The sequence below is a fragment of the Oryzias melastigma genome, linkage group LG22 (assembly GCF_002922805.2).
Source record: "Oryzias melastigma strain HK-1 linkage group LG22, ASM292280v2, whole genome shotgun sequence".
NCBI lineage: Eukaryota > Metazoa > Chordata > Actinopteri > Beloniformes > Adrianichthyidae > Oryzias > Oryzias melastigma.
Genome location: NC_050533.1, coordinates 5,935,156 through 5,946,585, shown reverse-complemented (window position 1 = coordinate 5,946,585; position 11,430 = coordinate 5,935,156). Strand labels below are relative to the sequence as shown.

The window sequence follows — 11,430 nt, the reverse complement described above, 5'->3', positions numbered from 1 at the left end:
TTTTTGGGAAGTTTTCTGCCTGACGTCTTGAGACATCTCCATCTTTATTTATCTGAGGTTGTGTTTGTCCAAACAGTGTAATGGTATACCTTATGCACATAATAACAGGGTTTATCTGCTGTCTGTGAATAACGTGAACACTCAACTCTGGTTGCAATTACACTGACGCAATACAATGTCTATTCCTAAAAAGTCAAGGCTTACAAAAGCCCGAGAAGATTAGACCGACTTAAGTTACAGTCTTACTCCAGGAATAGACACATTCTGTATCTGTCTACGCAGACTCTTTTTGTCTCCTTCCTGTCTTCACTTCCTGTTTTTTAAGGCCATTTTAGAGTAGCATCTATTTTAGCAACAGGCTAACGTTTTTTGCTAATTTAGTCTGCTGAGGAATTTTAGGCAATTTTAGGGTTTAGCTAGTTAAGCAACAAGCTAGCTTTTTTGGCTAATTTGGCATCTACTAAGGTTTTAATGCTAATTTGGAGTTTAGCTAACATTTTAGCAACATGCTAATGTTTTTGGGTAATTTATTGTCTTGCAAGGTTTTCATAGGCTAATTTTGAGTTTAGCTTATATTTTAGCAACAGGCTAAAGTTTTTGGCTAATTTAGCCTACTGAGGAATTTTAGGCAATTTTAGGGTTTAGCTAGTTAAGCAACAAGCTAGCTTTTTTGGCTAATTTGGCATCTACTAAGGTTTTATTGCTAATTTGGAGTTTAGCTAACATTTTAGCGACATGCTAATGTTTTGGGGTAATTTGTTGTCTTGCGAGGTTTTTAATGCTAATTTAGATTTTAGCTATTGTTTTAGGAAAAGGCTAACATTTTTGACTAATTTAGTTTACTGGAGAATTTTAGGCAGTTTTAGAGTTTAGCTAGTATTTAAGCAATGTGTTGGCTTTTTTGGCTAATTTGGGATCTACAAAGGTTTTTAATGCTAATTTTGAGTTTATCTTATATTTTAGCAAGAGGTTAAAGCTTTTGACTAATTTAGCCTACTGAGGAATTTTAGAAAATGTTAAAGTTTAGCTAGTTTTAAGCAACAAGCTAGCTTTTTTGGCTAATTTGGTATCTATAAGGTTTTTAATGCAAATTTAGAGTTTAGCTAACATTTTCGCAACATGCTAGTTTTTTGGCTAAGTTCATATGTTGTGAGGTTTTTCTAGGCTAATTTAGATTTTAGCTTCTATTTCAGAGAAAAGGCTAATGTTTTTGGCTAATTTAGTTTACTGAGGAATTTTAGGCTATTTGGGAGTTTAGCTAATATTTGGGCAACATACTAACCTTTTTGGCTAAATTTTTATCTACTGGGGTTTCTATAAGCTAATTTTGAGTTTGGCTTATATTTTAGCAACAGGCTAACGGTTTGACTTATTAGTTTTCTGATTAATTTTAGGCAATTTTAGAGTTGGTAGCTAGTTTTAAGCAACAAGCTAGCTTTTTTGGCTAATTTGGCATCTTCTAAGGTTTTTAATGCTAATTTGGAGTTTAGCTAACATTTTTAGCAACATGCTAATGTTTTGGGGTAATTTATTGTCTTGTGAGGTTTTTGTAGGCTAATTTAGATTTTAGCTTTTTAGGAAAAGGCTAATATTTTTGCCTGCTTTAGCCTACTGGGGAATTTTAGGAAATGTTAAATTTTAGGCTATTTGGGAGTTTAGCTAACATTTTAGCAACATGCTAACCTTTTTGGCAATTTTTTTTATCTACTGGGGTTTCTATAAGCTAATTTTCAGTTTGGCTTATATTTTAGCAACAGGCTAACGGTTTGACTTATTAGCTTTCTGATTAATTTTAGGCAATTTTGGAGTTTAGCTAGTTTAAGCAACAAGCTAGCTTTTTTGGCAAATTTGGCATCTACTAAAGTTTTTAGTGCTAACTTGGAGTTTAGCTAACATTTTAGCAACATGCTAACGTTTTTTTTTTAACTAATTTGATATTTTGCAATTTTTTTAGAGGCCAATTTAGAGTTTAGCTTTTATTTCAGGAACAGGGTGTGCGCCAGGGTGTATCTTCTCAGATTGTGACTTTTATAAAATTTGGTTCAATCCAATCAGGAGTGCATTTTTTAGATGTCACAAAGTATCTCAAAAAGCTTTTTACAACATCTGCCTGCATCTGTCCTCTACTTTCTGGTATTTAAAGGCTTTTATGCTAAGGTGTTCTTTTAAGGGGAATTGCATTGTGATTAAATTTACTGTCTCAGATCTCATGTCTGTGATTTTAGGTATCACCGTTTTTGCTCCCACTAAGCAGCATGTGCAGCTGTTTAATGTGCTTGTAATTCCATTTTAGCAAGGCAATACTCGTTATGGTTATGGTCTCAGTCTGAAGCGTATGAGCCAGTCTTGCTGTTTGTTTATTCAACGACGAGCGTTAACTTGCTAATTTATCTTAGAAATTGTATTAATTTGCTGCTTCTTGTGAACGTTGCCATTTTATTTTCTAGGCTGAGCCCAGAGATTTTCCTGAAAAGACCTGTGGTGGAGGGCAACAGATGGCGGCTTGATTTTATCCTCAAACGCAAAGCAGTAAGTTGGCAGCCCCGGTCTATTTGGGTCGAATGACCTGTTGGCCAGAATGCTCACTGCTAATGAACACATTGTGTTCTGTAAGCGGCGGGTATGTATGGTGTGAGTGGCTCAGTCAAATGTTTATGGCCTCATCTACGCACCTCTTCATAATTTATTTAAAACTACTCAACAGACAAAATTAAATGTAATGTTTTAACTTTGTTTTTTTCCTCAGCAACAAGGAGTCCGAATCTTTGTGATGCTGTATAAGGAGGTGGAGCTCGCCTTGGGCATCAATTCTGGCTACAGCAAAAGGACACTCATGCATCTACACCCCAACATCAAGGTAGCGCTTTTCTGTCTTCCCATTGGAGCTCTTGATCTTTTACCTGCATGAATGCAAATCTTTTAGAAATACAATTAGAAGCTAGGAAATACCATTTGGTCGCCCCTAATTTTTCTGTTGTGGTTTATTGAAGCTTATTTGTGTGAAAGCTTAGTGAGCATTTACACTATAGTGATTCTCCTGTTCCTTTCCAAATGTTTTTGACACATGTAACCTCAATCACACTTTCAGCGATTTGAGCAATCTTGGTATTGAAACGTTCATCTTGTTCAGGACATTAGTGCTTATATTTTTGGTATTTATAAACTTCATGGTTTTTGAAATATTGAGAAAGTCTTCAAATTTAAAAAATGTAAGTAGATTAGCAACAAGCTTTAAATATATTCATGGGCTATCTTTTAATCTTTTATAGAAATAAAAATTTTTTTTTGGAGTTTTCCTAATATTTTATCAAATTGCTAACGTTTTAATTTGTTACTGTTTTTTTTAAGTCTATTTTAGAGTTTAGCATCTATTTTAGCAATAGGCTAACGTATTACTAATTTAGCTTACAGAGAAATTTTACGCTATTTTGGAGTTTAGCTAGTATTTAAGCAACAAACTAGCCTTGTTGGCTAATTTGGCACCAACTAAGGTCTTTAATGCTAATTTGGATTTTAGTTAATATTTTAGCAACATGCTAACGTCTTTGGCTAATTTGTTATCTACAGAGGATTTTATAGGCTAATTTAGACTTTAGCTAATATTTTAGCAACAGGTTAACGTTTTGACTAATGTAGTTTATTGAGGAATTTTTGGACTATTTTAGCTAGTATTTAAGCAACAAACTAGCTTTTTTGGCTAATTTGGCATCAACTAAGTTATGTAATGCTAATTTGGAGTTTAGCAAATATTTAGCAACATGCTATCATTTTTGACTAATTTGATAATGAGGCTTTTTAGGCTAATTCAGATTTTAGCTTCTATTTTAGCAATAGGCTAACGTATTACTAATTTAGCTTACAGAGAAATTTTCGGCTATTTTGGAGTTTAGCTAGTATTTAAGCAACAAACTAGCTTTTTTGGCTAATTTGGCACCAACTAAGGTTTCTATGGCTAATTTGGAGTTTAGCAAATATTTAGCAACATGCTATCGTTTTTAATGGGGCTTTTTAGGCTAATTCAGATTTTAGCTTCTATTTTAACAACAGGCTGCCTTTTGTTTTTTTTTCTTACTAATTTAGTTTACTGTGGAATTTTAGGCAATTTTGAAGTTTAGCTATTATTCAAGCAACAAGCTAGCTTTTTTGTTGCCTAGTTTAGCATCTACTAAGGTTTTGTGGCTGATTTTGAGTTTAGCTCATATTTGGGCAACACACTAAATATTTTTGCAAAGTAGGCATGTATTAGCACTATTTCATAGTTCTTTAACAATATTTCCAGTCTTTTTGTAAATTTTGTGAATAGTTTTGCGTTTTTAGCACATCCTTTCAGCAATTAAAGTAAATTGAGTCACTATTTTCAACTAAAAGCTTCAGCAACTACTCTCAGCAGAAAGCATTCGCACTAGCATTATCCCAGGTAATCCAAGTTTTTTAGTTTGTATTAAAGTCAGCTTCAAGGCATCTTAAGCTGCTGCAAAAACTTTGTTCTCTCTTTGTCGACTTCACGACACCTTTCAGTACAATGAAAACCCAGAAACTTTGACTCTTTAAATGTCTTTTTCAGCCATCCAAGACGCTTGTATACAAGTTAGTGAACATTTTTTCAAGATTTCATAAGTGGATTAGTTTGCATCACTAAGACTAAGGCTTGGTGCTGAGATATTTTATTCCTTTCTACTCTTCTCTGTCTTGGACAACACATTAAGTTCATATCTGACTCAGTTTGCCACTCAGCTTCTTCTAAAGCGTGTAATGTCTCTTTTCTAAGTAGAATGCCTTTCACATTACAGCCTCTAAATTTGGCCCATAAAGCAACAACACTTAGGCTATTTCATGCCGTTTATCTTCACACCTCATTGAACTTCACTGCCCGAATCTGCATCATGTTCCTAACCCCGTCTTGCACAATGACTGCAGGCTCTGAACTCAGACATCTAAACTTTTCAAACTTTTCAAGTTTGATTTGTCACATTTTCTGCTACAGCATTTCTTCTCCCTAAAGTGGTTCCAATCCAGACTTTAGTCATACGTTCAGGTGATAATCAAAGCAGACCCTCGACTTCTAATTTCAGGGAACTATTGATTGATCAGAAACTGTCCTAACACCTGGAAACTCTTTAAAAAGCTGAAAAATAGCTTTAAGAAACCAAATTGGGGCCCACAATTTCTGCCCACTTAATGGGGCCCACCTGACCTTGCTGGCTGGGATGCTCGCTCAAATAATGAAAATTTAGAATTTGTGGCCTGCCCAGCGTATTTTGTACATCACAATTACGCTCTTTATTTTAAATGACCATCTTACATATGCTTGATTTGAATAAGGAAATGCTATTTTAAGCTTAATTTTCTTTATATTTGTCCTCCATCATCAGAAAAATGTTAAAAATACAATTTTCATTGGAATGGGTGTACTCCTAATTGGACTAACAGGCATTAGAAATGTCACAATGCTGAAAATGATTCAATATAATGTATTCAGTGACTTCTATTATGACAGTGCATTTCAATATTTAGTCATAATCTCACTGAATCTGGAATATTATTCCATTTACAGTTTTCTACAGTGTCCAAATGTTCAAAAATACAACACTTACGATATCACATTTAATGCATGCTATGCGTCATATTCTGCTTTTCTGATCTAGGTGATGCGCCATCCAGACCACGTCTCCTCCTCCGTCTATCTGTGGGCACACCACGAGAAAATCGTGGTCATCGACCAATCAGTGGCCTTTGTGGGTGGGATCGACCTGGCGTACGGTCGCTGGGACGACGGAGAGCATCGGTTGACGGATGTCGGCAGCGTGACACGCTCTGTTGCCTTGGAGCAGGTTTGAATCGCTTCCTGAAATAACTTTACAAGGAATGAAAGTGGGTTTTGTCTGACTGATGAAAAAAAAAAGACTGAGCGGAAAAGGAAAAAATTTCTGTGAGACATAACTGAGATGGAGAAATGAGTAAATAGCACTTCTTGTAATGAAGTGACACCCTGCAGTAGTGTGTGCGCATAAATTATGGGTTTAGTGCAGATGCTTCTGCTCCACTGCACTTCAATCATACCAGTTTTTCATCCTTGCAAACATTTTTATTATTCGTCTATAAACTTCTTTTTGCATTTACTGACTAAATATAGGCTTCAGGAAATCCGTAACAGATGTTCAACAGTGAAATCTGAGCTAGATTTTCTACCACATTTAAAAAAGGCACAAAGATTGTCACTATTTTTGTATTTCTATCTTTATTTTTTTGTAAGTTGTCCTGTCCAAAAGCCAAGCAAACACACAAGGTCTCTTTTTTTCATTACAAAAGGGGAATTATGAACCTTCTGACACAGAAGGTGTTTATTTGAATAAACCTCTTTTGTAATTCAGACTAAACTTTATTTATTTTTGTCAGACCAGACAGAAAAAAGAAGAAAGGGTGATGTTAGAGGGGGGAGTAAGGATTGAAAAGAAACATGTAGAATTAAGCCAATTATTTAAAATGACATGTAAATATTAACATTGAACATGTTATCATTGTAGTGCGTACGTTTTGACATCATGAGTAATCAATCAATAATTACGTCACTCTTTATTCTCTGAAAATGAATAATTAAACAGTTCAATCTGAAGAAATCAATCTAACTTATTTTAAATATTTAAAAAAAAAATTGGAATTTAATTTATGAAAGCCACAAAATGGAATTGTGCCATTAAAAACTTTTCAGTTCGGTTATCTTTTCCAAAAAAAGTTATTTTCCAGATCACCAGTCATTCCAAAAGCATGAGGAACGTTTAAAAAAAATATTGAAAGCTTAAAGAACTATTTGCAGTTCGCACACATGAAACCGAAATGGAAAAAAAAAGTTGGTGCTAAAAATGAACTCCTGCAGGTTAAGCCAGGACTCCCAAAACAACGACCCGCGGGTCAGAATCGACCCACATTCACATATCGGAGACACGACTTTTTTTTGTGTGTTTTTGTTTAATTATTTTGGTAATTTTATGGTTTTATGGTATAAAATTGTAATTTTTATAAAATGTTTTAGTTGTTTTTATAATGTTTTTATTGTTAAACTTTATCTTTTAGAGTAAAACCTGACCAGACCAAACATCAGAGAAGTAAAAAAAGTTTGGAGACCCTTAGATTAAACTAATGAATGAAGTGCAACAGTTAAGCACTAATAATTGGACACATTTTACATTTGAAAAAAGCCAATTTACTGATTTAACAGAGAGATTATTGTGAGATTCAAATTAAGATTGATATTTTGCTGTTTAAAAAATTAAAAAAATAATCTTTTTCTTCTGATTAGGGACTGCTCCCCCCCGATGGAGTCTCTCAGACTAACGGTCAAGGCAAGCCGCCTGCAGATCCCACAGACCCGCCGAAGCTGAAGGGAGTCGGACGCAACCGGATCGCCCGCTTCAGCCTGTACAGACACCTGCAGAAGCACACTCTGCAGCACGTGGACAGTGTCAGCAGTGTCGACAGTGCAGGTGAGTGAAAGCAGTTTCTGCAGGAAAAAACGACACGCACAACCCCGCAGGTGAAAGCGACATATTTGTGTGTCTTTTTAGGGAGTGCTTCTGTGGGAAGCCTTAAAACTGGTGTTGGAGAGCTGCAGGGCAACACCCGATTCTGGCACGGAAAAGACTACTGCAACTTCGTCTACAAGGACTGGATCCAGCTGGAGAAACCTTTTGATGGTCCGGTATACAAACACACGCTCTAAATAAAATCCTGCGGGGGAAAAAGTACACCCTTTTGGTTTGAGTTTATGTGATCATAAAGAAGTCCTCCACCACATGTGGAAGTAACTTAGAACTTCATATGGCCTAAAGGAGTCTTATATTCAAGTTTTTCTAATTCAATTATGCTAAAATGTAGAAGCAGTTTTAGGGAAAATAAGTAAATTCTTACTACTTCCTGGTTAGACTATTAGTGTGGGAGAACACAATTACAGAGAAAGATGGGATCCTTCATATCATAAACACAAACGACTGAACTTCTATTGGCCACTAAAAGGAAAGTTATTTAAGGTTTAGGTTGATTTATTCTGGAATAATATTCCTGCCTTTTTATTATTCATAATTATGTTAAAAAGTTACTGTTTTAAAGATTTAAAAATTGGCATTATGCTAACTTTTTGGACAGTTTTGGTATTTACTAAGATTTTTTAGCCCATTTTGGAGTTTGGCTAATATTTCTGCTACATGCTAATTGTTTTGGCTAATTTAGGCTTTGGCCATTTTAAAGTTTACCTATTTTTTGCCAACAGCATGCAAGCTTTTTCGGCTAACCTATGTTTTTTTCTTTTAAACTAATTTGGCAGTTTTCTAATATTTTATCTGGCTATCAGCTTCAACGTTGTCAGCAATGAACTTCAGCATTTTCAGCTTTTAGCTTCAGCGTTTTCAGCCATCAGTTTCAGCGTTTTCAGCTATCAGTTTCAGGGTTTTCAGCTATCAGCTTCATCGTTTTCAACTATCAGCTTCATTGTTTTCAGCTTTTAACTGTAGCGTTTTTAGTTATCAGCTTCAGCATTCTCGGCTATCAGTTTCAGGGTTTTAAACTATCAGTTTCAGCCATTTCAGCTTTTAGCTTCAGCGTTTTTCAGCTATCAACTTCAGCGTTTTTATCTATCAGCTTCAGCGTTTTCAGCTATCAGCTTAATTGTTTTCAGCTTTTAACTTTAGCCTTTTTAGCGATCAGCTTCAGCGTTTTCAACTATCAGTTTCAGCCATTTCAGCTTTTAGCTTCAGCGTTTTTTAGCTATCAACTTCAGCGTTTTTAGCTATCAGCTTCAGCATTTTCAGCTATCAATTTCACCATCTTCAGCTTCTTTAGCAGCTGAATTCAGCTTACAGCATTTACACTAGCATTATCGTAGGCAATGATATATATCTAGTTCATATTTCTGCTCTCTTAAACTGAACCAGAGTTTTTTTACCCTGACAATCAGGAACAAAGTTTCAGTCTGGTCTTTCAGTCTAACGCCGGCGGACCCTAGTTCAGGACCCGAAAGCGCTTTCAGACCCATCTTTCGATGTGGTCTCGGTTAATTTATAATCAGACTGAACTGGTCATTAGCGGACAAACTAAATGAGACGATTTGAAATAAATATAGACACCCTTAAATTATTAAATAAATGGGTCCTTAATCATTTAAAATTTATTAAGTGATTTTTTTTTTTTTGCCACCATTTTCCAAGCAAAAGTCACAGCTTTGAGATCAAAATGTTCTAAATTGCAATCACAATGTATTATATGACCATTTCTATTATTTACCTTTATGGAGATTCACAACAAACCTCCACCAACGTTATTTGAAACTTTCATTTTTCACTTTTCTAAAATCCTTCAAGTTTTGAATCTTTGAGTTTATTGATTGTTATTTTTTTTATGCTTTCATCTTTGCAGACTTTATCGACAGGTACACCACTCCCAGAATGCCTTGGCATGACATCGCCTCCGTGGTTCACGGCCGAGCTGCTCGGGATGTGGCCAGGCATTTTATCCAGCGCTGGAATTTCACCAAGGCAGGAAAATGTCCTTACTAACAAGCGTTTCATTTAAACAATGAGGTTTACGTGTTTTAATCAGAAGTTTTTTTGTGGCTTCATTTGACTGCAAATAAGTGAAAATACGTTTAACTACAAGTCAGAGCGAGTAAATGTATTTATTAAAGTCTGAAACCTGTCTAAATCTGAAGTGAAAAGCAGTTAAATCTTCATGTTTTCTTTCAGCTAAGTTTTCTTCTCTCCTCTTGGTGTTGCTTTCACTTCCAATACGCCTCTCCCTAACTCTAAATTTACCGTCTCTGCCCACATTTTCCTCCTCTCATAGATTATGAAGCCAAAGTACCGCTCTCTGTCTTACCCGTTCCTGCTGCCCAAATCTCACTCCACCGCCAATGAGCACAAATACCAGGTCCCGGGGAGTGTGAACGCCAAAGTGCAGGTAAGAAAACATGTGGACATAAAATCTGAGGTTTATTGACGAATTATAAACGAGCATGAGAAAAAGAAAGAAGAACTGCGCGGAGCTCGCACTCCTACTTTTCTACATGTATCAATCTCTGGAAGCAAACAAGAGAGCAAATGTTAGGAGTCCACGCCAGCCAAAGAGTTACGTAACTGCAACAAGTTTCCAACTGAAACAGACAACCAAACTTGATTTTCTGAAAGAGAAAATACCCCTTTCTTTGCCCTGTTTTTTTCCACACGTGTGTTTCGTAAATGTCTGATTGTCTTTTTGTTGCTGTTAGGCAACTTCTCCCAGGCAGGTCTGTCCGCTCTGTTTACATTTGAAACATGTCTGACCGAAGTTCTGACCTTTAAAAAAAACAAAAAAAGCAAAACAGGTTTGTGGTAAAGCTGATAGTTGAAAGTCCAAGACTCATCCTGAGTTTCTGATAAAGAACGTTCGGAATTATGTGGTTAATAAAATCACAGTTTGGTCACAAAAACCTTTATATGGAAAAAAAAGGACTGATTTCTACTGAAATTTGAGAAAAAGTGAGCAGATACTCCCTAACATAGCTGTTCAATCAATAAAAATTATAAAATTGAAGATTTAATTAGAATGAAGTTTAACTTGGAGATTTTAAATGGAGATTTGGTCAAATTTAAAAAGTATTTTGTCATTAAAAACCTAAATAAACCTAAATCAAATCAAACTAAAAAAGTTCCATTACCTGTGACAATTCTAGTGTGAATGCTTATAGCTGAGGAGGCTAAAGCAATTTACTTTATTTTCTGAATAATGACCTGAACATACTGAACGTTTTGATACCAAACTTGCATAGGTTTCAAAATCCACAAGGAATTTCTTGAAAAATCGCAAAAATCGCGTAAAATTAGAAAAAATTGCAAAATTCGTCTATAACAAAAAAAGTTCTAAACGTGCTAAACGTTTTAATACAGATATTGCAAACACTGTAAAAGGTGAAACGTTGGATGAATTAACACATCTTCTGTGGTGTGTTACATTTAAAATGATTCGTTTTCATCAAATTAATATTTTGAGCAGATGGTTTACTCAACGTAAAAACATAATTTGATAAAAAACAAATATATTTAAATGTAACGAATTGCAAAGCTTTTGTTAATGAATCCAATGTTTAACTTTTTGCATTGTAGGTTTTAAAGTGCACAGGGAATTGAAGAAGTTCTTGAAAAAAGTCGCATAAAATTTATGAATAGCAAAAGTACAACTGTCCTGAACATGCTGAATATTTTGATACCAGACTTGCTTTATTTGCAGAAAGTGCTCAAAGAATTTCTTGAAAAATTGCATAAAATTAAAAAAAGCATAAAAGGTATTAAGTACAAGCAGGAATGAACATGCAGAACGTATTGAAACCCATATTGTTTTGGCTTTCAAAGTTCACAAAGAATTTGAGTTTTTACATGTAAAAAAAACACATACGGAAACAGAAATAAA

The 11,430-nt window shown here is 35.1% G+C and overlaps 1 protein-coding gene across 3 annotated transcripts in view; it reads left to right on the top strand.

Moving 5' to 3' along the window:
* pld1a (phospholipase D1a) overlaps positions 1 to 11,430 on the top strand; it is a 51,332-nt gene that overhangs the window by 29,756 nt on the left and 10,146 nt on the right. For all 3 annotated transcript variants that reach the window (XM_024272779.2, XM_024272771.2, XM_024272787.2), the window contains 7 exons: positions 2,448 to 2,529; positions 2,747 to 2,857; positions 5,646 to 5,831; positions 7,298 to 7,481; positions 7,563 to 7,691; positions 9,406 to 9,524; positions 9,832 to 9,945. In XM_024272779.2, the coding sequence (XP_024128547.1) occupies positions 2,448 to 2,529; positions 2,747 to 2,857; positions 5,646 to 5,831; positions 7,298 to 7,481; positions 7,563 to 7,691; positions 9,406 to 9,524; positions 9,832 to 9,945 (925 nt within the window). The remainder of the gene's footprint in view (positions 1 to 2,447; positions 2,530 to 2,746; positions 2,858 to 5,645; positions 5,832 to 7,297; positions 7,482 to 7,562; positions 7,692 to 9,405; positions 9,525 to 9,831; positions 9,946 to 11,430) is intronic.